Source organism: Pelodiscus sinensis, chromosome 18, assembly GCF_049634645.1.
Source record: "Pelodiscus sinensis isolate JC-2024 chromosome 18, ASM4963464v1, whole genome shotgun sequence".
In the NCBI taxonomy this organism is placed as follows: domain Eukaryota; kingdom Metazoa; phylum Chordata; order Testudines; family Trionychidae; genus Pelodiscus; species Pelodiscus sinensis.
The window spans coordinates 18,677,705-18,705,475 of record NC_134728.1 but is presented as its reverse complement, the minus strand read 5'-3'; the positions used below and the strand labels follow the sequence as shown (position 1 = coordinate 18,705,475).

The following is a 27,771-nucleotide window of genomic DNA, read 5'->3' as shown; positions in this document are numbered from 1 at the left end:
CAAGACTTCATGGTTATAGAGAAAAGCACAAAATTGTTACCTTTGTGGTCTCCAAACCTCAGTAGGAAAATATAAAGAACCCAACACTTATTTTTTAAAATCTCTGGTTTTCAAGCCAGTTTTGGGGTGGGCGTGCGGTTCATATTTTTGAATGTTTGGAGTTGGCAATACTGAAAACCTTCTCTAGCATGTGATCCCAGTGTTATCTGGCCTGCCAGAGCAATACTGTGGGAATTCAAAACCACACTATAGCCACTAGAACTTCGGTACAAAATATACCCTTCTCTCACAGCCAAAACTGCATTCAATATGTGGAAACAAGGATAAAAGTAGTTTTGAAAGTACATAAGGAAGGAAAAAGCCATTCGCTGCAATATTTGCATTTGATGCTTTACCTTATCACCCACTTTTTAAAAAACCAAACCTTTTTAAAGGGAAATTTCTGTTCAGATGCAGCATGAAATTTTTGTTTTGTAAAGCAATTAAGAACATAAGAATGTCCATAGTGCATCAGATGAGTGATCCATCTAGCCCAGTATACTGTCTTCCGGCAGAGGTTAATGCTAGATCTTTCAGGAGAAGTGAAGAAAACACAACAGTTTATTCAGTGATCTATCCCCAGGCCCAGCTTCTAGCAGCTGTAGGGTTAGGGAACCCAGAGCATGGGGTTGCATCCCTGACCACTTGCCAAATTAGCCACTGATGGAGGTATCCTTCATGAACTTATGTAATTCTTTTTTGAACCGAGTTTTATTTTTGGCCTTCACAACATCCCCTGTTTTCTGCAAGATATAAAACAAATAAAAAGGTTTCCATGACTTTTTATTAAATGCCATGGAAACAGTTGCTTTAAAAAACAACAACCAATAAATGCTCCCTTGTATCCAACTATTGCAGCATTGGGAATTTGAAAGTGAAACCAATTATCCTTTTGAAAGTGAAATTAGCTTGGTCTGATCTATCTGTCTGTCTGCCAATCAATCACCGCATCTGAGAGAAATGCAGAAAAGGAAGAAAGCCTGAAATATTAAGAAGTAACTTTAAAAATTCTTTCAATATAATAGTTTGTTTTAAGACCTATTAAATGCCAGTGCCTAACATTTTAGATAAATATAAGCTCTTGTTAAACAGCTGAGGCTGCCAGTCCTTCAGTTAGGGTGTAAGAGCTCTCCATGAACATCCCAGAAATCCTCCATTAAAACCTGAGAAGGTTGTTGGCATTCACGATATTTCTGAAATGTATTAAAAAAAAAACAACCAAAAACCCTTCTTTCGGGATTTTATTGTCCATCATAAAGAAGTAAAAGAAGCACAAGCTCATTTAAAAATCCTTTACAAGTTATCTTTCATAGTATACAGTTAAGTTAATAACATTGTCAGCAAACGTGTTTGCATGACTTGAGTTAAAAGTATCCCTTAAAATATATAGAAAGAAACTTTCCTATATTTCCTTGCTTCTCACTTACTTATAACTCCATGCCTTGGCTTACAGCCTCATTGCATTGGACTTTATAGCAGTGAGTGCCGGTCCCTTACAGATATGAATGTCTTCCATTTTCTTTGAAATGACAGCTTTCAAGTAATATTAAAGGTATAGTTATGCCAGTTGTCAGGAGCATGACAATTATTGATGATGCTTTCCTTCTATAAATTTTGAGACTTTCTCATTACACTTAGTAGGAATAAAATAGGCAGTTCCCTTTCCATTAAAATTGTAATGTTATCTTTAGAACAGCAGCTGATTAACTTTGACCAAGTCTACATTGGCACTTTACAGCACTATAATGTTATATCGTTTGGAGTGCCACAGTTTAGAAAGAAATCACTGGAAACAGAAAGCTTGAGCAGTTGCAAGTGTCCATTTATTCCATAACACAGAACTAACTAGAACCAGCCCAAACAAGCTGGGCTGACCCCTAGTAGGGTTACCAGGTGTCCGGTATTGGCCCGGACAGTCCGGTATTTGCGGCCTCTGTCCGGTAAAAAAAACAGAAAATACTGGACATATAAAATGTCCAGTATTTTCTGTTTTTCTTGGACAGAAGGCTGCTTGGGACATTCCTCCCTTGCCTCATCTGGAGCAGGAAGCAGAGGGATTTAAAGGCGCAGTGACTCATTTTTTTGTGTGTGCGTTTTTTTTCTCATCCAATTTTTTTTTCCTTACCACGTTCAGTATTTTTTGTGAAAGTATCTGGCAACCCTGACCCCTAGTGACCTAACTTAGGGTACGTCTAGACTACATGCCTCTGTCGCCAGAGGCATGTAGATTAGGCTACCCGACATAGTACAGTAAACTTCTGATAATCCGGCACCTTTAGGACCCAGGGGGTGCCGGATTATCAGATATGCCGGACTATCAGAAGGGGGGGCTGTGAGGGGTCTGGGGTGGTGTGGGGGGATGCTACCCCAGACCCCCTCATAGCCCTCCCTTCTGATAGTCCGGCTCTGCCTCAGGAGTCCCCGATTCAGCCGCTGCTGGTCAGTTTCAGCAGCGGCTGAATCGGGGGCGCCTGCAGCAGAGCAGCTGGGGTGCTGCTGGGTTGGTCCGGTAGCGCCGACCCTTGGCGCAGCGAGACCAACCCGTCAGCACCCCAGCTGCTCTTGGGGACGCCTGGGGCAGAGCAGCTGTGGTGCTGACGGGTTGATCCCGCAGCGCCGCTCCTCGGCACTACTGGACCAACCCAGCAGCACCCCAGCTGCTCTGCCCCAGGTGTCCCCAAGTCAGCCGCTGCTGATACTGATCAGTGGCTGACTCCAGAAAGCCAGAGGCAGAGCTGCTCTGCCCCGGGCTTTCTGGAGTCAGCCCTGGTCAGTTTCAGCAGCGGCTGAATCAGGACGCCTGGGGCAGAGCAGCTGGAAGGCTGCTGGGTTGGTCCCACAGCACCGAGGAGCGGCGCTACTGGACCAACCCAGCAGCACCCCAGCTGCTCTGCCCCAGGTGTCCCCAAGTCAGCTGCTGCTGAAACTTATCAGCAGCTGACTCCAGGAAGCCCGAGACAGAGCTGCTCTGCCCCCGCTTCCTGGAGTCAGCCCTGGTCAGTTTCAGCAGCGGCTGAATCGGGACGCCTGGGACAGAGCAGCTGGGGCGCTGCTGGGTTGGTCTGGTAGCGCCAAACTTCGGCGCTGCGGGGACCAACCCAGCAGCACCCCAGCTGCTCTGTCCCAGGTGTACCCAAGTCAGCTGCTGCTGAAACTGACCAGCGGCTGATTCCAGGAAGCGGGGGCAGAGCAGCTCTGTCTCGGGCTTCCTGGAGTCAGCCGCTGGTCAATTTCAGCAGCGGCTGAATCCGGGACAGCTGGGGTGCTGCTGGGTTGGTCCCGCAGCCCCAAGGGGCAGCGCTACTGGACCTACCCGGCAGCACTCCAGCTGTTCTGCCCCCTGCTTCCCGGATTCAGCGCTGGTCAGTTTTAGCAGCGGCTGAATCGGGGAAGCTGGGGGCAGAGCAGCTCCAATGGTCCGGCTGCCTGGAGCACTTCCGGGTTCCTGATGGTGCCAGACCATCAGGAGTGCCGGACCGTCAGATGCCGGACCATCGGAGTTTTACTGTAAAATGAAGCAGCGATTTAAATAATCGCCGCTTCATTTAAATTTACATGGCTGCCGCACTGAGCCAACAAACAGCCGATCAGCTGTTTGTCGGCTCAGCGCGATAGTCTAGACGCGCGGGTGGCGACATCAAAGGTATTTGTCGACCACTCAGGTAAACCTCATCCCTCATCCCGCCGCTTCATTTTCCTATGTCTGGTAGCCTAATCTACATGCCTCTGGCGACAGAGGCATGTAGTCTAGACGTACCCTTAGTTACTGTAACAACACGATCTATAGCTACAACCCCAATATACAACATATAACTTTCTGGCTCAGGATTATGAACCTCTCTCCCCTCCCCTGATCACAGCAAGTAATAGCACTATAAAGTGCCTGTGTGCACCAGGCTGCTTCTGTCGCAGAGGTGATTTACATAGAGTGCTGGGAGAACTCTCTCCCAGCACTCATACTGTGGCCACTCAGTTTAATGTTTGATGTTGCAGTGCTGCTGTGGCTGTGTTTTAAACTTTGAAGTGTAGACAAAGCTTTAGTCTTCATTCATCTACTTCGGCTGATGGGCTAACCAACTTATTTCTGATGCCTAAGAGAGAGAATGATTTTTCTAAATGCCACTGTGGGAAAAGTGGCTTGGGGAATTTATAATTAGAGCCCTGCAAATCCATGAATATCTGCATTATATCCACGGGTTAATGGATGTGGATATCTACGGATGCGAATACAAAATTATGTATTTGCACAGGTATATTTTTCATCTTGTCCAGTTGTTATGTTTGCATAATAACTCTGAATGGGTACAAAAATTTCACTTTTGAACTGAGTCTATGTCTTTAAATATGTCTAGATTGTTACTATTAATAATAATTGTATTTAATTAATACTCTATGAAAATTGGGGTCCTATTCTGCTAGACGCTCTATTTATTAACACTTAGTAAGGGATAGTCCCTGCCCCAGAGAACATACAATGTAAATAAACCAGAGAGACCAAAGGTGAGAGAAAGGAAATGTTGTTATCCATAATTTTACAGATGAGGAATTGGGACACAGAAAGATTAAGGGATTTGCCCTGTGTCACTCAAAAATCTATGCCCAGGTCAGCTAGGGGAACAGCAGCATAATGACAGGCTTTCCCCGCCAGGGGAGGGAGTGTAAGAAAGCCCCGCCGCTGCCAGACCGGCTCAAAAGAGAGAGGCAGAACAAGTGGCTCCACGCTGCGGTTTCTCACTTCCCTCCAGCCCAGCTCGCTGGGGGAACACCAGCGTAATGACGGGCTTTCCCTGCTGCTCTCGTTGGCTGGAGTTGTGACCAGTGGGAGCCCATACCTGGGACCCACCAGGGCGGGGAGCCAGGTAAGCATCCCCCCCATACCTCCTCATTCCCAGCTCCCTCTCAGACCCCATGCGCCCAGCTTGCTCCTGCACCCACTCGGTACTCAGTGAAGCTGGCTGCAGGGCCACGTGAGTGTTTCTGAATCCTGAGAGCCTCAAGCGAAGGGGGGAGGCTTCTCATGCTGCCCCCACCACCAGTCGCTTCTATTGGTCATTTCCGGCCAATAGCAGCTGCCAGTTTGCAGGACAGGCAGCATGTAAAGTGCCCCTACTTCCTCATCCCCTGGGGCTCACAGCGTTCAGTTCAGAGCAGTAAACATGGCTCCTGCAATTGCTCTGAGCATGTACAGGGGCTGGAAGGCAGGAACCCTGGATAAGGAACCTGCTGGGCTGCTGGCTGGGAGCCAGGTAAGGTCTCCCAGCCAGAGTCTGTCTGTGGCATCCCAGCCCCACCCTCCCCTAACTCTCTGCCTCCCTACCCCGTGTAACCCAAACCTTCTGCATTCCTGCTCCAGCCCCCATATACCTTGCAAGACTCTGCATCTCCTCCTATGCCCCACCTCAGGTCACAACCCCCTCCCAGACCCTGCATCCCAATCCACCGTGGTTACACTTCCTTCCCAAAGACTGGACCCCCTCCTCAACTCACTCCATAGCACCAGAGCACAATCCTCTCCTTCACTCAAACTCCCTTTGTGAGCAAGACACGAGCAGTCATTCTTCTGCTCCACACTGCGTTGATTAGGCCTCCATTGGAATATTGTGGCCAGTTCTGGGTGCCATATTTCAAGAAAGATGTGGAGAAATTGGAGAAGATCCAGAGAAGAGAAACAAGAATGATGAAAGGTCTAGAGAACATGACCTATGAAGGAACCCTGAAAGAATTGGGCTTGTTTAGTTTGGAAAGGAGAAGACTGAGAGGGGACATGATAGCAGTCTTCAGGTATCTAAAAGGGTGTCCCAAGGGGGAAGGAGAAAAATCGTTTTCCTTGGCCTCTGAGGATAGGACAAGAAGCAATGGGCTTAAACTGCAGCAAGGGAGGTTTAGGTTGGACATTAGAAAAAACTTCCTAACTGTCAGGGTGATTAAACACTGGAATAAGTTGCCTAGGGAGGTTGTAGAATCTCCATCTCTGGAGATATTTAAGAGCAGGTTAGATAGATGTCTATCAGGGATGGTCTAGAGATGGTACTGGATCCTGCCGTGAGGGCAGGGGACTGGATTCGATGACCTCTCTGAGTCACTAGTTCTAGTGTTCTATGATTCTGTGATTTCCTCCCACATCCCAATTCCTTATCCCAAGGTCCCTTCTGCACCCAACCTCCATCCCAAATCCCTGCACCTCCTCCATTGATAATGGTAGAATGTGGCCCTCAGTCACTTACCAAATTCTTAGTGGCCTCCTCATCAAAAATTATTACCCATCCCTGCTCTGCACCCTCCCTCCTGGCCAGACACCCTACTCCCTGCCTGCTATTGCACCCTCTTTAGCTCCTGCACTCTCCTTTCCTCCTGCACCTTGCCCCTGGCCAAACACATACCGCCACCCTGCTCTAGCATCCACCATTGCTCTTGCACCCTCCCTACTGGCCACATGCTTCATCCTCCTTTGCTGTTGCTCCCCTTCATTTTTGTCCCCAGCACAGAGCCTAAGGGAGTCTACAAAATCCCCTAACTCTGGAACCCCAGAAAAGTAAATAAATCTGGCCTAGGGGAAACCTTGAACCTCAGTCCTCCATGTCTCTTCACCTCACCCTATGAGGCTGGAGCACCAGAGTTAGGTGTCTCAGTTGGGGACCACATCAGTGAGGATTGGGATTTCTTGGAGGAGTTTTTTTGCTTCTCACTTGTGTGGTCTCCAACTGATTTTTCTGTGGGTCAGTGGCCCCCAACTCAAAAAAGGTTCCCCGCTCCTTCCATAAATAAAGAAAACAATGAAACCTTTGGTATTGGACATAAATTAATATTTTACTTTATTTATAATGAAGTTTGATAAACTAACATGAGAATGATAAAATACCTAATTTGTTTAATAATTTAAATTAAACCATTCTCCCTAGCAAAATGGCTCGGGTGTAATTATGTAATTAAGGGTGAGATTCCATTAGCAACTGGTGGTCCACGGAAAGGTTTGCTTTGAACCAGGTGGGCCGTGGGCCAAAAAGTTTGAGAGACACTATTCTAGGTGTATGTGACAGTACCCTAAAGATATAGTTTGACTTCTGTATTTGGGGGTCAGCTCCAGTCAGGCCATTGGGTCTCCATGTGAGGTCAGGGATTGGAGCAAATTCTGTACCTGCCTGAAGTTTGCAGATTGGGTGGCCAATATTCCATGCTCCCAACCCCCAACTATAGCAATGCCTATAAAATTATACTTAAGTGATGTGCAAACAGAAGTGACTTCCTTTGTAAATCTGTTTATTTTCCATGGCCACTTGCTGGAAGTGTGTTTTCTGAAAGAAAAAATCATATGTGAAGGGAGCCTGAGAAAATAAGAGACTTTCAAATGAAATGTTAAACATTTTCAAATGAAAGTAACTTTAAGCATGTATATAGCAGGGACAGTGAAGTTAGTCATTAAGGTTTTGTTATTTGCAGGCTCTGGCCCTAAATTTGAGCTCTCACAGCAATAATTGATGTGAATATTTTTATATATAAATATTATAAATATAAGACTTAGCCTACAAGTCAGAGGGCACAATTGTAATTAAGTACTCTGTAAATCACTTATAGCCTGGTCCACATAAAGAATGTAATTTAGATCCATTATTAAAGCAGTGTGATTATCGTCTTATGTTTGCTAATTATGTTACCCTCCAAAATAACTGTAATTTATAAAGCATGCCCTCTCAAAACTGGCTTACCACAAGCCAAACAATGATAGCATATAACAGAACACAAGCATCCCAGAGTTGAGCAACTTGCCAACTTTTTTATATTTTAGGTTAAGGAGGGCAGCTATGGCAATAGAAGGATAATATAATCTCACCACAAGTATGTTCTGAAGAATGTGGATTCTTTAGCTTTGATCCTAGTAAAGCTGGGCTCTTACTTTATTCCTGTGGTGTGGTCTAGTTTCTGGAGTTTTACAACCTTCCTGTATCCCCTCCTCCAGCCTCACACATGCCCAATTAACTCTCATACTATTTCCTCTATTTTCTATGGGCTTAATACTGCCACTTACACATTCCGACTTTTCTTGGGCACGCACACTATCTTCTAGAGCAGTGGTTCTCAAACTTTTTGGCTTGTGGCCTACCTGGCTCAGTGCAAACCTTTCTGCGGACTACCAGTTGCTAATGGAAACTTGTTGTTAATTACATAATTACACTCAAGCCATTTTGCTAGTACTGTGGCTAGGGAGAACAGTTTAATTTAAATTATTAAACAGATTAAGCGTTTTAACTTTCTCATGTTAGTTTATCAAACTTCATTTTAAATGAAGTAAAATATTGATTTATGTCCAACACAAAAGGTTTCAATGTTTTATTTATTTATGGTAGGGGTGGGGAACTTCTTTTTATGCTGCGGGCCACCGACCCCCAGAAAAATCAGTTGGGGACCACACAAGTGAGAAGCAAAAAAACTCTCCCCAAAACTGCCAGCCCTCACTGATGTGGCCCCCAACTGAGACACCTCACTCCCCTGGCGCTCCAGCCCCACGAGGCGAGTAGGAGGAACAGGGAGTACTGAGGTTCAGGGCTTCCTATAGGCCACATTTAATCTTCCGGTGTTCTGGGATTAGTGGATTTTGTGGCCCCCTTAGGCTCTGGGGTGGAGATAAAAATGAGGGGTTCAGCGTGCGGGACAGGGTTGCCAGCAAGTGCGACAGGGATGGGGGTGCAGGATCTGGGTAGGAGGTGGGATGCAGAAGAGGGTGAGGATACAAGGTCTGGGCAGGAGGTAGGGTGCAGGAGTAGGCTGGGAGTAGGGTGTTTGGCTAGGGGGCGGGGACAAGAGCAAGGGAAGGTGCAGTGTGTGGCCAGGAGGGAGGGTGCAGGAGTGGGCTGGGGGAAGGATCTCTAGCCAGTGGGGAGGGTGCAGGAGCAAGGCAGGGTGTGTGTGTGTGGGGGGGGGAGGGGAGTGCGTGAAGGTCTGTGGGTGGAGACTGGCTATGAGGAATAATAGAATCATAGAGCTGGAAGAGACCTCAGAAAGTCATCAAGTCCAGCCCTCTGCCCAAGACAGGACCAATCCCAATTAAATCAACCTGGCCAGGGCTTGGTCAAGCCGAGACTTAAACACCTCTAGGGATGGAGACTCCGCTACTTCCCTAGGTAACCCATTCCAGTGCTTCACTACCCTCCTAGTGAAATAGTTTTTCCTAATATCCAACCTGGACCTCTCCCACCACAACTTGAGACCATTGCTCCTTGTTCTGCCATCTGTCACTACTGAGAACAGCCTTTCTCCATCCTCTTTGGAACCTCCCTTCAGGAAGTTGAAGGCTGCTATCAAATCCCCCCTCACTCTTCACTTCTGCAGACTAAACAGACCCAGCTCCCTCAGTCTCTCCTCATAAGTCATATGCTCCAGCCCCCTAATCATTTTGGTTGCCCTCTGCTGGACCCTCTCTAATACATCCACATCCTTTTTGTAGTGGGGGGCCCAGTACTGGACACAATACTCCAGATGTGGCCTCACCAAAGCCGAATAAAGGGGAATAATGACATCTCTGGATTTGCTGGCAATGCTCCTCTTAATGCAACCTAATATGCCATTAGCCTTCTTGGCTACAAGGGCACACTGTTGACTCATATCCAGCTTCTTATCCACTGTAATCCCCAGCTCCTTTTCTGCAGAACTACTACTTAACTGGTTGGTCTCCAGCTTGTAACTATGCTTGGGATTCTTCCGTCCCAAGTGCAGAGTCCTGCGCTTGTCCTTGTTGAACCTCATCAGATTTCTTGTGGCCCAATCCTCCAATTTGTCTAAGTCACTCTGTACCCTATCTCTGCCCTCAAGTGTATCTACCTCTCCCGCTAGCTTAGTATCATCTGCAAACTTGCTGAGGGTGCAATCCATCCCCTCATCCAGGTTATTAATAAAGATATTGAACAAAACCGGTCCTAGAACCAAACCTTGGGGCTCTCCGCTAGAAACTGACCGCCATCCTGACATTGAGCCGTTGATCACTACCCGCTGGGCCCGGCCTTCTAGCCATCTTTCTATCCATTTATCCAATCCACATTCCCTTAATTTGCTGCCAAGAATATTGTGGGAGACCATATCAAAAGCCTTGCTAAAGTTAAGGTATATCACATCTACTGACTTTCCCACGTCCACAGAGCCAGTTACCTCATCATAGAAGCTAATCAGATTGGTCAGGCACAACTTGCCCTTTGTGAATTCATGCTGACTATTCCTAATCACTTTCCTCTCTTCCAAGTGCCTCAAAATGGATTCCTTAAGGATCCCTTCTATGATTTTTCCAGGAACCGAGGTAAGACTGACTGGCCTATAGTTCCCTGGATCGTCCATCTTCCCTTTTTTGAAAATGGGCACTACATTTGCCTTTTTCCAGTCATCCGGGATTTCTCCCGATCTCCACGACTTTTCAAAGATAATGGCCAAAGGCTCCTCAATGACATTTGCCATCTCCCTCAGTATCCTTGGATGCATTAAGTCCGGACCCATGGATTTGTGTACATTTAGCTTTTCTAAATAGTTCCTAACCTGTTCTTTACCCACCAAGGGCTGTCCATCATCATCCCATCTTGTGTCACTTAGTGCATTAGTCTGGGAGCCCACATTGTCCGTGAATACAGAGGCAAAGAAATCATTGAGTACTTCTGCTTTCCCCATATCATCTGTCACTAGGTTACCTCCTTCATCCAGTAGGGGCCGCACACCCTGTCTGATCACTTTCTTCTTGTTAACATTCCTGTAGAAACCTTTCTTGTTATCCTTCACATCCTTAGCCAGTTGCAATTCCATTTGCGCTTTCGCCTTCCTGATAACCCCCCGGCATTCTCGAGCTATACATTTATACCCCTCCCTGGTCATTTGTCCAAGTTTCCACTTTTTGTAAACTTCCTTTTTGTGCTTAAGTTCACCAAGGATTTCCCCTGTAAGCCAATCCGGTCTCCTACCATGTTTGCCTCTCTTGCTACGCGTCGGGATGGTTTCTTTCTGTGCTTTCAATAAGGCTTCTTTAAAATACTGCCAGCTGTCCTGGACTCCTTTCCCCTTTATGTGAGCATCCCAGGGGATTCTGCCCATCTGGTCTCTGAGGGAGTCAAAATCTGCTTTTTTGAAGTCCAATGTGTGTATTTTACTACTCTCTTTTCTTCCTTTGGTCAGGATCCTGAAATCTACCATTTCATGATCACTGCTTCCCAGGTTGTCACCCACCTCTACTTCCCCTATTAGTTCCTCCCTGTTTGTGAGCAGAAGGTCAAGCTGTGCACGGCCCCTGGTCGGATCCTTCAGTACTTGTTTCAAGAAGTTATCCCCAACATTCTCCAAAAACTTCCTGGACTGCCTGTGTACTGCCGTATTGGTTTCCCAACAGATGTCAGGGTGATTAAAGTCCCCCACAAGAACCAGGGCCTGCGATCCAGAAGCTTCTCTCAGTTGTCCGAAGAAAGCCTCATCTACCTCATCCACCTGATTCGGTGGCCTGTAGCAGACACCAACCACATCATCACTGCTGTTGTTTGCTCCTTTAAACTTAACCCATAGACCAGTGGTCCCCAAACATTAGAAGTTGCCGGGCGCCAGGGGGCGTGGCTGTTCGCCCGCCGGGCGCCAGAGGGCGGGGACACTCGGGGCCGGCGCCCTCCCCCCCATGCACCGCGTGCCTGGGGCTGAAGCTCCCCCCATGGGCTGCGCGCCCAGAGCGTGGGCGGCCAATCCGTGGCGCTCCCGGGGCCGGCACACGCCATGCGCCCGGGGCCACCTCCGACACCATGCATGCGCCACGTGCCCGGGGCCCGGCCAGCCCCGAGCACTTGGTGGGCGCACACAAATATGCCCGCGGGCACCGTGTTGGGGACCACTGCCATAGACTCTCAACAGGTTTTTCTCCCTCTTTATATTGGAGTTCAGAGCAATTATAGTGCAACTCCTCCTTTTCTCCCCTTCCTGTTCTTCCTGAACAGTCTATACCCTTCCATGGCAGCGCTCCAGTCATGCGAGTCATCCCACCAAGTCTCTGTTATCCCAATTAAATCATATTACTTGGACTGGGTCAGGGCCTCCAGTTCTTCCTGTTTGTTGCCCAGGCTTCTCGCTTTAGTGTACAAACACCTCAGGTAACCAGTTGATCGCCCTATCTTCTCCATTCGAATCAGGGATCCTTCTTTCTTGCTCGTTCCTCTCTGCATTTCTTCCCGGTCTCCGACTTTCCCACTCCCCTCAGGGTTTTGGTCACCGTCCCCTGACGAACCTAGTTTAAAGCCCTCCTCACTAGGTTTGCAAGCCTGCCCGCGAAGATGCTCCTTCCTCTCTTTGTTAGGTGGACCCATCTCTTCCTAACAATCCTTGTGCCCGGAACAGAGTCCCATGGTCGAAGAAACCAAAGCCCTCTCTGCGACACCACCTGCGCAACCACGCATTCACGCCCTCAATTCGACGATCCCTGCCCAGTCCTTTCCCTTCAACAGGGAGGATGGGCGAGAATACCAGTTGTGCTCCCAATTCTTGGATCCTTATTCCCAGCGCTACATAATCCGCAGTAACCCGCTCAAGGTCATTCTTGGCTGTATCGTTAGTTCCCACATGGAGAAGCAGGAAGGGGTCGCGATCTGAAGGTTTGATCAGTTTGGTAAGCCTCTCAGTCACATCCTGAATGCGAGCTCCCGGTAAGCAGCACACCTCTCAAGATTCCAGGTCTGGACGGCAGAGGGATGGCTCAGTCCCTCTTAGGAGGGAGTCCCTGACCGCCACCACCCATCGTTTTCTTTTGGGGGTGGTGGCCGTGGAACCCCCATCCCTAGGACTATGCATCCCATGCCTTCCAGTAGATGGTGTTCCAGTCCGGTTTCTTCCTTGTGAGGTCCCTTCCAAAGCATTCAGCACTGCAGAGCCTGTGGAGAGAGCCTGAAAGCGATTACTTACCTCTATAGCATTGGGGGATTCCCAAGCTGGCCTTTTTCCCCTTCTAGAAGTTACATGTTGCCAGTTCTCTTCCTGGTCCCGTACTGCCCTCTCTGGCTCCTCCGCCTGCCGTGCTTGAAGGATTAAACGCTGCCTTCTGTCGAGGAAGTCTTCATCCTCTCTGATCGAGCATAGGGTCGACACTTGGGCCTCCAGTCCTCTAATTTTTTCTTCCAAAATGGCGACCAGCTTGCACTCAGTGCAGATGAAATCCGTTCTTTCTTCCGGGAGGAAGACAAACATATCACACTCTGTGCAGGTAACAACAGCAGGCCTATCACCATCCATCACTGCTGTCCTGGAGAAGGGATTTAAAAAGAAAGACAAGAGAACCTCGCCCCCTTTCCAGCCCTCTCTCTAAACTCCCTGTTAGTACTCACCAGTTTGTAAGCTCCTTGGTCGCTTGCCCACTGCCTTATAAAGCCCTGGAGTGCCTGAAAGTCCCTCCCCCTACCAAGGCTCAGCCAATCAGCAGAGGCTTCTAGAATTCAAACTTTAATTAGAAGCCAACAGTTTCCACCTGCCAATCACAGCACACACTCCATGAAGGGGAAGGGGAGGGCAAAGGGGAAGTGGAAAAAAAAAGCCTCACTCACAAACACGGGAAAAAAAACAAACAAAACAAAAAAAGAACACACACCAACCTTCACTAACAAACACAAGCTCAGCATACAGCAAGAAAGCCCCAAACACAACACACACTTCCCTCAAGAGTCCTGTATCCGCTTCTCCTCTACCTGGAGAACTCCCTCTCTAAAGCCTCACTCAAAAACACAGGGGAAAAAAAAACCCACCACCCCACACCAACCCTCACTCACAAACACAAGCTCAGCACACAGTAAGAGGAGGTGGAGGGCACTTACTTGCTTTTGTGCCATGTGCCGTTGCCAGCACCATGTCCCAGGCATAGCCTCCCGCTGCTTGCATCGGCCGGATTCTGGCCAATGGGAGCACCAGGGAAAGCGTCCAAGCAGCGTGTGCGTTTGCTGCTCTTCCCTCAGCCGGAGAGAGGGAGTGCACGGAGCAATTTCTGGCTCCACTTCTTCCCCACAAGCCAGATCTGGCGGGAAGGCTCATGGCTCTCCCCCACACGCAGTGGGAAGCCTCATTGGCGCTCCAGTCTTGCAGGGGGGCGCCATGTGAGGCTGGAGCACCAGCATGGGCTCTCTGCTGCTGCAGGGAGAGGGAGGGAGGAAGGAATGGGGGTTGAGCTTGAGCCATGGACCATCTGGAAGGTGGCCACAGTCCACTAGTGGTCCGCAGACCACAGTTTGAGAACCACTGTTGAGGGAAAGTGATTCCCAACTTTTTTTATACTGCGGGTGGGCAAAACCGTTCACAAACTTTTGACAGACTGGTAACATTTTATTTGCATGTTCATTATGAAAATAATGAATATGCAGATATGCAAATAAAGTGTTACCTGTCTGTATAGCCCCAAACCAGCCCCTTGCTCTCCAGTGCCTAACACCTTTTGATCCCCACCCTTATGCCCCAGGCCCTTTAACCTGTGACCCTTATAGTCCATGCCAACACCCCCTTGCCCCATGACCCCACCACACCCTCACCCAACATCCCTTTGATCCTACCCTACCCCCACACTCCTCAGAGCGATGCTGGCCCCTCTAGGGACTGTGGCTGTTATTGTCACACAGCCCAGGGGAGTGGCCCTTGGCGGTGCACCCCCTCCCTCCCTAAGCACGTCTCATGCCCCCATGGGTAGAGGCAGGGCCGGATTAAGACCTTTAGAGGCCCTAAGCACTGAAAAGATTATGGTGCCCCCCCATATGTAATTCAAAGTAAAAACAATACGATACAATAAAATCTCTTTTTTTTGGTGCCCCTGCTTTGCTGGTGCCCTGAGCATGTGCTTAGTCTGCCTATTGGGTAATCCAGCCCTTGGTAGAGGCAGGGAAGGGGGGAGCGCGGAGCCCCAGCTAGGCTGCCATCTTACTTAGGTGTGTGCGGGGAGGAGGGCAAAATCAGCTGCTATGCCTGCAGGAGCTGAGCCACCGCAAACAGCTGGCTTGAGCTCTGGCAGCTGCCTCAGACCGGCACCAGTCCACAGACCAGCGGTTGGGATCTGCTGTTCTAGAGGCATTTTGTCTGTTCGTTTCTAATGTCACTGGCTCTCAGTGGGAGGCTCTGATGTCATCTCCTCTGTTGCTGAATTACTTGAATAATTGCTCCTGGTTTTCTGTATTTGTTCATGCCTCCATCACTTATAATTTTTGTTCAGGATACAAATTTAGAAAAAGCGTGTGTGTGTATAAGGACAAAGCTACAAATGTGTATACATAGATTATTAAATAAACAGAAAAATCTATTTAAGTGGTGCCTGCCTTCTGAAGTGGACTATCAGGGGTTGTGAATCTTTCCTGCAGAAGTTTAAAAAAACCAAAAACAAACCAACCAACTTTCCACACACTCACTACCCCCAAATCTTGTTCTTTTCAGTAATTGGTATGTGTTTGCAGTTTAGCACTAAACTGTGGCTTTCCACCTTGTGTTCCATAGAGGTTGTTCCTTTGAGTTTGTTTGCCTAGTGAAGGCCTTCTTAAGAATGAAACATGAAATGACTCTAAAAGCAAAGAAAGATTATAAGCAACTGAATGGCCTAGTTGAGTGGTTCTCAAATGCATCCACTGGGGCCTCATGTGGACACCTGAGACTTTTTTTTGTGGCCACAGCAAGCTGGGGGAAGGGAACAAGCAGTGGCCCCTCCCTCAGGGCCACCAGCCGATTGTATTTCTGAAAACAAACTCTTCTCTTTATAATATAAAATATATCCTAATGTGCTAGTCTTGTTTCTTCTAGAATGATTGCTGCACAATCAATGTCCAAAATTATGAAAAGAATAATAAAATCAAAGGGACACTTTTCCCCACCAATTTTAGTAAAAGGGATTTAAAAAACCTCTCTACCAATCTGAAAATTGCGAAGAGGTCAATAAGGAAATGACTGAAATAGGATGACTTCTCTCACAAGATCATAAACATCTGGAATCTATTAGCAGTGAGGGCAATTGAAATGGTAGAAACTCCAAATGAGTTCAAGAGACACTTGAATTTATTTGTGGAGAGGAAAGTTTGTTGAGTGATCTGGTGTAGAAGTAGGAAGATGTTTTTGAGGGAGCCTCTTTAACTCTCAAAAATGTCCTTGCATTCTAACAATTTTAGCATGAATAACATGTTCAAATTGAAACAAAATACAGGACAATGTAGCACTTTAAAGACTAACAAGATGGTTTATTAGATGATGAGCTTTCGTGGGCCAGACCCACTTCCTCAGATCAAATAATGGAAGAAAATAGTCACAACCGTATATACCAAAGGATACAATTTAAAAAAAAAAAGAAGAACACACATGAAAAGGACAAATCACATTACAGAACAGAAGGGGGATGTGGGGGGGGGGAGGGAAGGAAGGTGAATGCCAGTGAGTTAATGATATTAGAGGTGGGGAAGGGGAAATGTCTGTGAGTTAATAGTATTAGAGGTGATAATTGGGGAAGCTATCTTTGTAATGGGTAAGATAGTTGGAGTCTTTGTTAATTCCCCTGCGGAGAGTGTCGAATTTTAGCATGAATGCCAGTTCAGAGGATTCCCTTTCAAGTGCAGATTTGAATGTCTTCTGAAGTAGGATGCAGGTTAGCAGGTCATTCAGACAGTGTCCTTTCTGGTTGAAATGACAAGCAACTGTTTTTTCTTTGTGATCCTGTCTAATGTCTGTTTTGTGGGCATTGATTCTTTGGCGAAGTATCTGAGACGTTTGTCGAATGTACATAGCAGACGGACACTTTCGGCACATGATAGCATAGATTATATTTCTGGAGGCGCAGGAATATGTGTTCTTGATCTTATAACTCACTTGGTTAGGCCCAATAATGGTGTCAGCAGAGTGAATATGTGGACAAAGCTGACAGCGGGGTTTGTTGCAAGGGAAAGTACCAGGGTTGGTATTAGTGTGGTATGTCCTGTGGTTGTTGGTAAGAATCATCTTGAGGTTAGGTGGTTGTATATAGGAGACTATGGGTCTGTCTCCCAGAGCTTCTTGGAGTTTAGTGTCCTGTTCCAGTATAGGCTGTAATCTATTGATAATGTGTTGGACAGGTATAAGTTGGGAGCTGTAGGTGATGACAAGTGGTGTTCTATTGTTGGTTTTCTTGGGTCTGTCTTGTAGTAGATGGTTTCTGGGTATTCGTTTGGCTCTTTCAATTTGCTTTTTTATTTCTCCAGGTGGGTAGTTGAGGTTTATAAATGCTTGGTAGAGATCCTGAAGTTTCTGGTCTCTGTCTGTGGGACTAGAACAGATGCGGTTGTATCGAAGGGCTTGGCTATAGATGATGGATCGTATGGTGTGTGCTGGATGGGAGCTGGAAGCATGTAGGTAACTGTATGAGTCAGTGGGTTTTCTGTAGAGGGTGGTGTCTAATTTTCCACGAGGTGTACCGGTAGTTCGGAATAGGAAGCCTAGTTCGAACTACCTAGTTCGCGCCCCGTGTAGCCGCGCTGCACGGGGTTCGAACCAGCGGGGTTTTAAAAATGGCAGCTCCCCGTTTATGCAAATGAAGCTCGGGAAATTCAAATCCCGGGCTTCATTTGCAAGTGCGGTATGCCTACATTACCCTGCTAGTTCGAACTAGGAGGGTAGTGTAGACATTCCCTCAGAGTTCTTTGAAGGGGTTAACAAACATGCGGACAAGGGGGATCCAGTAGATATAGTATACTTGGATTTTCAGAAAGCCTTTGACAAGGTCCCTCACCAAAGGCTCTGGTATAAATTACATGGCCATGGAATAAGAGGGAAGGTCCTTTCTTGGATTGAGAACTGGTTAAAGGACAGGAAACAAAGGGTAGGAATAAATGGTAAATTTTCAGATTGGAGAGGGGTAACTAGTGGCGTCCACCAAGGGTCAGTCCTGGGACCAATCCTTTTCAACTTATTCATAAATGATCTGGAGAAAGGGGTAAGCAGTGAGGTAGTAAAGTTTGCAGATGATACAAAACTGTTTAGTTTAGTCAAGACAGAAGCAAACTGTGAGGGACTCCAAGAAGATCTCACCAAACTGAGTGATTGGGCCACAAAATGGCAAATGGAATTTAATGTGGATAAGTGTAAAGTAATGCACATCGGGAAAAATAACCCCAACTATACGTACAGTATGATGGGGGCTAATTTGGCTATGACAAATCAGGAAAGAGTTCTTGGAGTTATCGTGGACAGTTCTCTGGAGTTATCGTAGACAGTTCTCTGAAAACTTCTACGCAGTGTGCAGCGGTGGTCAAAAAGGCAAATAGGATGCTAGGAATTATTAGGAAAGGGATAGAAAATAGGACCCAGAATATCTTACTGCCCCTGTATAAACTATGGTACGCCCACATCTTGAATACTGTGTACAAATGTAGTCTCCTCACCTCAAAAAAGATATTTTGGCCTTGGAAAGGGTTCAGAAAAGGGCAACTAAAATGATTAGGGGTCTGGAACGGGTCCCATATGAGGAGAGGTTAAAGAGACTGGGACTTTCCAGTTTAGAAAAGAGGAGACTGAGGGGGGATATGATAGAGGTCTATAAAATCATGAGTGGTGTGGAGAGGGCCGATAAAGAAAAGTTATTTATTAGTTCCCTAAATAGAAGAACTAGAGGACACCAAACGAAATTAATCGGGAGCAGGTTTAAAACTAATAAAAGAAAGGTCTTCTTCACAAAGCGTGTAGTCAACCTGTGGAACTCCTTGCCAGAGGAGGCTGTGAAGGCTAGGACTATAATAGAGTTTAAAGAGAAGCTAGATAATTTCATGGAGGTTAGGTCCATAAAAGGCTATTAGCCAGGGGATAAAATGTTGTTCTTGGCCTCTTTCTGTCAGAGTGTGGAGAAGGATGGCAGGAGACAAATCACTTGATCATTGTCTTCGGTCCACCCTCTCTGGGGCACCACTGTCAGTAGACAGGATACTGGGCTAGATGGACCTTTGGTCTGACCCAGTACGGCCGTTCTTATGTTCTCTGATTTCTCCACATGTTTCTTGAAAGGTGGTGCCCAGAACTAGACACACTACTCCAACTGAACCCTAATCAGCGCAGAGTAGAGTGGAAGAATGACTTTTTGTATCTTGCTCACAACATTCCTGTTAATGCATCCCAGAATTATATTTGCTTTTTTTGCAACAGTGTTACACTGTTGACTCATATTAAGTTTGTGGTCCACTATGACCCCTAGACACGTTTCTGCAGTACTCCTTCCTTAGACAATCACTTCCCATTCTGTATGTATGAAATGGAGTGTTCCTTCCTAAGTGGAGTACTTTGCATTTGTCTTTATTAAACTTATTAAGTTTGCAGATGATACCAAGCTGGGAGGGGTTGCAACTGCTTTGGAGGATAGGGTCACAATTTAAAATGATCTGGACAAACTAGAGAAATGGTCTAAGGTAAATTACCTTAGACCATTTCTCTAGTTTGTCCAGATCATTTTAAATTGTGACCCTATCCTCCAAAGCAGTTGCAACCCCTCCCAGCTTGGTATCATCTGCAAACTTAATAAGTGTATTCTCTATGGCAGTGATGCGCTACCTTTTTTCATTCGCAAATCCATGCTGGCTGTTACCTATCACTTTATTTTCTTCCAGATGTTTGCAGATGAATACCGTATTTACCTGCTCCATTATCTTTCCTGGCACAGAAGTTAAACTGACGGGTTTGTAGTTTCCTGGGTTGTTTGTTGTTTCCCTTTTTATAGATGGGCACTATATTTGCCCTTTTCCAGTCTTCTGGAATCTCTCCAGAATATTGGTATTTAGATAGAAAAATGACTATCAACAGGTTGTAGTATTTCCGTGATACCTCACATGGTATGCTTTATATGCAGTTGTATACAGATGAGGAATATGGGGTTACGGGGTACTCCTCCAAGGTACAGACTGTCACATCTGCATGCATATTAAAAAGCTTTCCAATGGTTTACATCAACTCCCACATAAAGCTCTGGTGGGTGTCAGTTCTTCAACCCCACAGTTGGGTTTCCCTGTGGTTACAAGTCTATATCAGTTTTTTAGAGAAGAAACCAGAGTAAAGGCCCTGAGTCAGTTTAAGATTTGGCTCATTATCCAAAAATCTTTTATCGACCCGTCTGGTCTCTGGAGAATCTGTTTAGAATCAGAACATACGTGTCTCCCCAGGAAGTGTTACATCTCTGGAACCACTGTAACCTGACTGATTTACCTTAAAGATTCTCCTTCTGTTTTCAGAATGCATATAAGCCAGGGGTGGGCAAAAGAGCCTCCGGCTCGCGGAGGCCCTGCGGCTCCCCACCCCAGGCCAATTAGAGCCTGGGGGCGGGGGAGTGCCCAAATCCTTCTCCGCTCTGCCCCTGCCCTGCGAGCAGCATGTGGCACTTCAAAGCACTGCACACTGCTCGCAGAGCAGGGGCAGAGGGGAGAATGCTTCGCGCACCTTTCCCCCACCCCCGGCCTTAATTGGAGCCAAAGGAGCACGTGGCACCTTGAAGTGCCGCGCTCTGCTCGCAGGGAGAGGGGGAGAGCAGAGGAGGCTTCACATGCTCCCCCATCCCCAGGCCAATCAGGGCCTGGGGGTGGGAGAGCTGCGTGAAGTTACCTGCACCCTGCCCTGGCCCTTCGAGGAGCCCTCAGCACTTCAAAGTGCCACATGCTTCTTGCAGGGTGGGAGGAAGCTTCCTGCGCTCCCCCGTCCCCTGGCCCTCCCAGGTGAGGGAACGTATCAAGCCTCTTCCGGGACATGGGTGTCTGGTGGGAAGGGGGGACAATGGGGCTCCCCTACACCCAGAGCAATCATGGTCTGGGGGTGGGGTAGCCCCGCCCCTTCCTGTTTAGGCCCTTTCCCTTCCGAGGTGGCCTCGGGCTATTTCAAAAATTTTTGAAGTGGCCCCTGGGCAAAAATTATTGCCCACCCCTGATATAAGCCCTGCCTACAACGATACATGAACTGTTCATGCTCTAATATAATATGGCCTCCCCTAGATTTTGTGGGAAGCTGCCCTTTGTCACAATTACCAATCGGGAGTATGTGGGAGCCAGGCCATCCAGTGGCCATTCAGTGACCTGCATAAAAGGAGCTTGGTGGGTGTAATCCAGTTTCCAGTGGATGAGCATCCACATCACGCAAACCATCACAGCATATTGTGCTAGTTATCCTCCTTGTTGGCAGCCATAGCAGAGAGGCATGTTTTCGGGCATGTCCTCACGTCAGGGTTATGGCGGTTGATAAGGGGAAGTTTACCCTGCTGCTGCCTATAATGCACCTGACCTACTTGATGGAGAACTTCAGACTACAGAACTGTCATGAGAACCCTCTTTAGTAGACACAGATTTTAGGAGTCAGAGTATTTTGAAGGATTTTGTTGCTGGTTACATATGATGAGAATCTTTTTTGTTGTGGCAGTTAATTTTAGGAATGTTTACTTCTTGATGAGCTCTGCATCTGAGCTATCGTTATTTCTGTAGCTCCTATCACTGTAGTACCTAACTGCCAAAGGGTTTTATAAGGAGATCAGCTTTGCAGAGTATTAAAGATATTACACTCCATTCAGGTGTAGAAGTCTGCATAAAATACACTAAGCGCCAAATGATGTTTTTTTGTTAGTCAAGATTAAAACAAAATTCACTGTTGCCCTAAATACCTTTCATGTCCTTGCCTAGGCTCCAGAGAGGAAGGTGCCCAAGCCTCTCAATGTGTTAAGGATAATAAGATCAATTGATATATATTTTTTTTAAGTTTCCATTGTAGGAGCTGAAAAGTTATTTTAAGTCTCCAGGCACCCAGAGAGGAGGAATGTTGTGTCTGCTGGAATCCACTCTGGGCCATTTTCTGTGGTCTGCAAGCAGTTCTGCCTATGATGTAATGTTGTTGCAGGAAAGGTGCTTGCTCTGCTTCAGCCTGTAGGAGTTGTAATGCCTAACAATTCTCTCCCCTGCACACATACACACTTTCTCTCTCCCAGAAAGTTGCCCTTCCCCCACCCCTTTTCATAGTGCTTTTCCCTGAGGCAAATTTCTTGCAGTCTGGAGTATCAAGCATGCACGGGTGCTTTCCTTTTTCTTTCTTCTTTTTTGAATTTTCCTGTGTAGTAGTTATAAAGCAGCAAAAGTGAAAAAGACAGTTTCATTCTGATTCAGTTCTCCAGTAGTGTGTGTGTGTGTGTGTGTGTAAAAATAAATAAACCTCACAGCTCATATATGAGGCCAAGTTTGGGGGTTTTTAAGTGCTTTTCCTCAACGTTCATGATTTTTTTTCCTTGTGGTAAAGATACAATATGAGCAGATGGCAAATATTAACATGCAATACAGTACACAGTGCTTGATAGGTTGATTTAACAATGCTCTAAGTTTCTGTCACTGCATTTCAGTTAAGTTGTGTTTACAAGTTAATGAATTTGTTCCACTTGAAATATTTAATGGTATGTGCTGAGGTTCAGTAGTAAAGGGATCCTTTCGGAGTAATCGAGGAATGTGGTGTGTTTCTAGGCACTGTGGATATAGGTGACTTTTTTCTTTGACGAATTTTAAGCATTTTTGCTGTTAATATGGTGCTGAAAAGAGGATTAGAATGAGCAATATTAGGTACCAATAAAAAACTTTTATTTTACCTCAGTGATGTTGCTGTGAATCTGGAAATGATACTGTGCATAATATCAACCTCTTTCTACGCTACAGAGTTTTTGCTTGTATTTGTGTTGCATGTCCATAAGCTTTGGTGAGGATTTGCAGAGCAAGTGCAGTTTTGGGTAGCAAATTGTGCAGCATACTGTGTTTCTGAGTAGTCTGTTTTCCTGTTTGGGAAATAAGGATTAAATAGGATGCTTTGTATAAGTTAGCTTGCATTTGGCTGCAGAGATGCTTTGAAGGGTGTGATACAATTAAATACATTCCAGACCCAGTCTAAGGTTTCTAGCTGATCTACTCTTTGCTAGTTCTTAGCACAAAAATCTAAGCCTTCTTCTGCAGTTGTCGTCATGTCGAGAAACAAATTTGTTTTGTATCTGGCAGCTGAGGGACATGTAATGGAGAAAGAGGACTGGCTGTAAGCTATGGTGCAATCCGCATGCAAATGATATTTTACGTGGAATTCTCCAGTCATTCAATAACTATACAAATATGGGATATGTAGTGTAATTGTAGCTGAGTAAGTGACAGGATATTAAACAAACATGAAGAGGTGTGGCTTGAAAGCTTGTCCTCCTCATCCTCAGAAATTGGCCCAGTAAAAGGTACTACCTCACCAACCTTGCCTCTCTACTTGGAATATGCAGTCTCTCAAAACTATTGATGCTGCAGTTGCAGACAGTTCTCCTAAACAGTCCATAAGCCTCACTGCATTTAAAGAGTTAATGCCATTCACTGTTTGCTCACTTAGGATCAAAGTTTTAAAAAAGGATTTAATTGATGGTTCTGGCCCTGGTATGATTCTGAAAGTGTAGATTGGTCTTTCCTTAGGGTTTTTTGTAATGCTTAGCTCAGTTGAATAATACCGTTATTCAATAAGAAGTGAAAATAATGCATGGAATCTCAACTTCCCATTTGAAGAGGTAAAGTACCTAGCTCATGATTTACTTTTAATTCAGCTGCGCAAGATGCCATACCAGACAAAGCTAAATTGCTTAAGATGTGCCTGGGTATATCTTTCATAACTTACATTTGACAAGGATTTACCATATCCTTAAGTAGGGCATCCTTCAACAGAAACAAACAGTGAATAATTAAGCACTATGACAGGCCACTTTGAGTGCATTTTTGGGTGACAGTAGTAAACTTGCATGGCATTGAGGCCTGAGGTCAAATGATTTTAAATACCTGAGAAGTGCTATAATTAACCTACAATATGTTTCCTGGAGTGTCATGGATGCTCTTATTACATGGAATTTATACACTGAAATTAGTTTAGTTAATCTGCACATTTTACCAGGCATTATGGATGTCTGACATCATTGAGAGCCAATCAGAAAGCTCTTTTTAGGGCAGAGTTTTAAAAGCCATTTCATAATATATTTATATTCAGTGCAGATACACATTTTGCCGCAGAGTCAAAGTGTCAGTGTGGCTTGAAAATGCATGAAAAATAATTTATTCGCCCTTGGTTTTTAACTCAATTGTGTACCTGAATGCTCTAGAAAGCACAGCTGGTACACTTGAGAAGAAAGTTATTGTGTGTAGTGATTGTATTTCTGTAATATCAATATTGCTACAAGCTCATCTTTGGTAGTTGTTAATCCCTCTTCACCACATTGCTCCTGCTCAGATGCACCCTAACCTGCAAATATTTCTAAAGCTGCTTCTGAGACTGTCTGGTTTGCCAACAACAAAAATACGAAGATAGTCTCCAGAAAAAAGAGAGCAAGAGAACGTGTGTGTATGTGTCTGTGTGCGCGCACTCCCCTAGCCAATAGAAATAAAGGATTCTTCCTGGCCTGCCTGGAAAATTCTAGTCCTTTCTCTCTGGTTTAGCTGATTGCAGTTGCTGTGTTTCTGGCAGTTGCCGTTACACAGCATTTCAGTGTAGTTTACCCAGTAGATCTCAGCCTGCAGGAGTCGCCGCGATTACTGCAGCTTCTCTTTTAGCTGCCCATCCCCCAACCATACTGCAGTGCCAGTTCCATAGTGTGTGTGTGTGTGTGTGTGTGTTTTCTTTCACATAAGTCATACAGAGACTATTTTTATCCTTCTTAGCAGGCAGAACTTTGCCATATTGAATGGGAACTTTCAGGCCCCATTCACTAATATTGAGTGTTCCAAAAAGATCTTGTTAATGCCCCCTCTCCCCCTGGTTTTGTGTAACTCTTTCATTGCCAGAGGATAACTTCTATCCAGTATGCATAGCCAGTTGGGGAGGGGGTATGGTAATTTTCAGGCCACATTAGTGACCCTTTGGTATCAGTTTTTATCAGGCAAGACATAGTTCTTTTTGTAACAATGTCTCCATGGTAGGACCACCCACCTCACAGCAGCTGCGCAGGCATAAGCACCAAGCACTGCATCTGGGGTGCTGCTCCACAGTTAACAGGCTGCTTTCCCAAATGGTTGGGAATGGGGGGCCTGGCTGGAAGATGAGTGGTATGAACTGGTTGTTAGTCTGTTACTTCAGTGGCAGCTCTTCATGATAGTGTTTTCACTTTTCATCTTTGTACCAGTTGATTCCACCAGGGCCAGAGATGGAGGTGCTCAAAACCTGCCATGTCTACCTGCCATGTTACCATGGGCCAGGCCACAACCACTGAACTGAGATTCACACTTGTGGAAAATCTCAACTTATTTTACTTGCAGCCCTTTTGCACCAGTAGCTCCTACTCCGTTTACTGTCTGTTCTTGCCTCGAGATACTCTCTCTGGGTATGTCTACACTACAAAGTTAATTCGAACTAACGAATGTTAGTTCGAATTAACTTTGATAGGCGCTACACTAGCGCTCCGCTAGTTCGAACTTAATTCGAACTAGCAGAGCGCTTAGTTCGAACTAGGTAAACCTCATTGTACGAGGACTAAGCCTAGTTCGAACTTACTAGTTCGAATTAAGGGCTGTGTCGCCCCTTAATTCGAACTAGTGGGAGGCTAGCCCTCCCCAGCTTTCCCTGGTGGCCACTCTGGCCAACACCAGGGAAACTCTATTGCCCCCCTCCCGGCCCCGGACCCCTTAAAGGGGCACGGGCTGGCTACGGTGCCCGTGCCAGGTGCAAGCCTGCCAGCACCCAGCCAGCAGACCCTGCACCTGGCATGGCTCGAGCCAGCCACCCGATGCCCCCCAGCCCTCCCCCTCTTCCTGGGACCAGGCTGGCGGCTCCCGGGAGCTTGCCCAGGACCGCAAGAGGCGGGCACCCGCCTGGTCCAGTGCAGACATCATGGACCTCGTCCACGATCTCCTCACTAGGCCCAGGAAAGCGGCCGTCTAGGGCAGGAGAGCTGCCAGCCTGGCCACCCAGGAGCAGGTTTGCATGAAAATCAAGGTGGTCCACTGAGACCCCCGACCCTGAGCCCTGAGCTTAGAATGGCCGTACTGGGTCAGACCAAAGGTCCATCTAGCCCAGTAGCCTGTCTGCCGACAGCGGCCAACCATAAGGACCCTGGAGGGGATGGACCAAAGACAGTGACCAAGCCATTTGTCTCATGCCATCCCTCTCCAGCCTTCCACAAACTTCGGGCAGGGATACCACTCCTACTCCCTGGCTAATACAACTCCATGGACCCAACCTCCATGAATTGATCTCACTTTTCTTTAAACTCTGTTCTAGTTGTAGCCTTCACAGCCTCCTGCAGCAAGGAGTTCCACAGGTTGACTTTGCTTTGTGAAGAAGAACTTTCTGTTATTAGTTTGAAGCCTGCTACCCATTCCTTTCCTTTGGTGTCCTCTAGTCCTTCTATTGTGGGAACTAATGAAGAACTTTTCTGTATGCACCCTCTCCACCCCGCTCATGCTTTTATAGACCTCTATCATATCCCCCTTCTGTCTCCTCTTTTCTAAGCTGAAAAGTCCCAGTCTCTTTAACCTCTCTTCATATGGGACCTGTTCCCAACCCCTGATCATTGTAGTTGCCCTCCCCTCTCCCAGCCTCTCTCTTCCCCTCTCCCACCTCCTTTTCCCAGTCTCCCCCAGTTTTGTTCTATAAAGAGAGATTCTATTTTTGAACACAATTGTCCTTTATTTTGTACATCAGGAAGGGGGGCTAGGGAGGGGTAAATGGAAGGAGGTGAGGGAGGAATGGGGTACGCGCCCCCGATGGGGAGGACTGGGCTGGCTCTGCGGGCTTCTGAGGGTGGAACCTCTCCTGCAGCCCCCCAATTGCCCCCTCTCCCCAGATGGCAGCCTGCGGCAAGTGCAGTCGGTCTGATGGCCGAGTGCTGTGATGTGCCCAGTGTAGGTAGTCCGGGCAATCCAAGCCAGGACTGCTTTGCAAGCGGGGCACCTCTGAGAACTGTCTGTCCAGGGTGGGGGTTGGGTCTCTTTAAGCGCAGCCCTCGGCTAGCCTGAGACAGCATCTCCACGCTCTAAGTCCTCCTCTGATGCCCTGCCAGCACTGCTTCCGGCCATCCTTAACCCCGGTTCAGGGTCCACTCTGTGTGGACATGTTAGTTCGAATTAGCAAAATGCTAATTCAAACTAGTTTTTTAGTCTGGATGCGTTAGTTCGAATTAGTGCTGTAGTGTAGACGTACCCTCTCTGCTGATGCTATCCCAGAACCTCCTTCCATTGACCATCAGTGTTCAGAGTATTATTGGGTGTTTTCCCAGCCTGAATCTGATTTTTTTTCTCTTTTGATTTATAGTATTAATCTGGCGGGCAGGGAGGTTTGATACTGCATGGAGTGCCCCAAACTCCCAGTGCCATTGATTGGAATTGATGGAATTGCCCTGCATGGTGCCCTATGCCCTTTTATATAATTTCTTAGCCCTTGCTGATTTTTATTTGCAATCTCTCCCAGTTTAGTATAATTATTATTATTTTAGGGAGCCTAAACATCATCAGAAATTCACATGAAAATGAAAAAAAAAAATCTAAGAAATCCCGATTTAAAAAAGAAAAAAGTTCCGGCATGTCTTTGGGACTGGAATCAAATTCAGATTCAACCTATATACCATTTTTAAAAACTAATGTTTTTTATTTAGTTTGTAAGTTGTACTACACACACGTGGCCTTGCGCTGTAGCATGTCTTAATATAACATTACTAAAAATAAACTCTGTACACTTAATTGCGTATATATAATCATGACATAATTTATTCATCTGTCTGAATACTGTTAAATGTACCAAAATATTAGTAAAAAACAACCA

At 46.4% G+C, this 27,771-nt stretch overlaps 1 protein-coding gene across 4 annotated transcripts in view; it reads left to right on the top strand.

The window, feature by feature from the left end:
• The window catches only part of BCAS4 (breast carcinoma amplified sequence 4), a 99,537-nt gene that overhangs the window by 38,081 nt on the left and 33,685 nt on the right, over positions 1 to 27,771 (top strand). Inside the window, exon 5 of one of the 4 annotated variants that reach the window (XM_075901200.1) lies at positions 19,608 to 19,675. The exons of the other annotated variants lie outside the window; for them this stretch is intronic. Within the exon in view, the coding sequence (XP_075757315.1) occupies positions 19,608 to 19,667 (60 nt within the window). The 3' untranslated portion in view covers positions 19,668 to 19,675. The remainder of the gene's footprint in view (positions 1 to 19,607; positions 19,676 to 27,771) is intronic. 4 annotated transcript variants of the gene reach the window in all.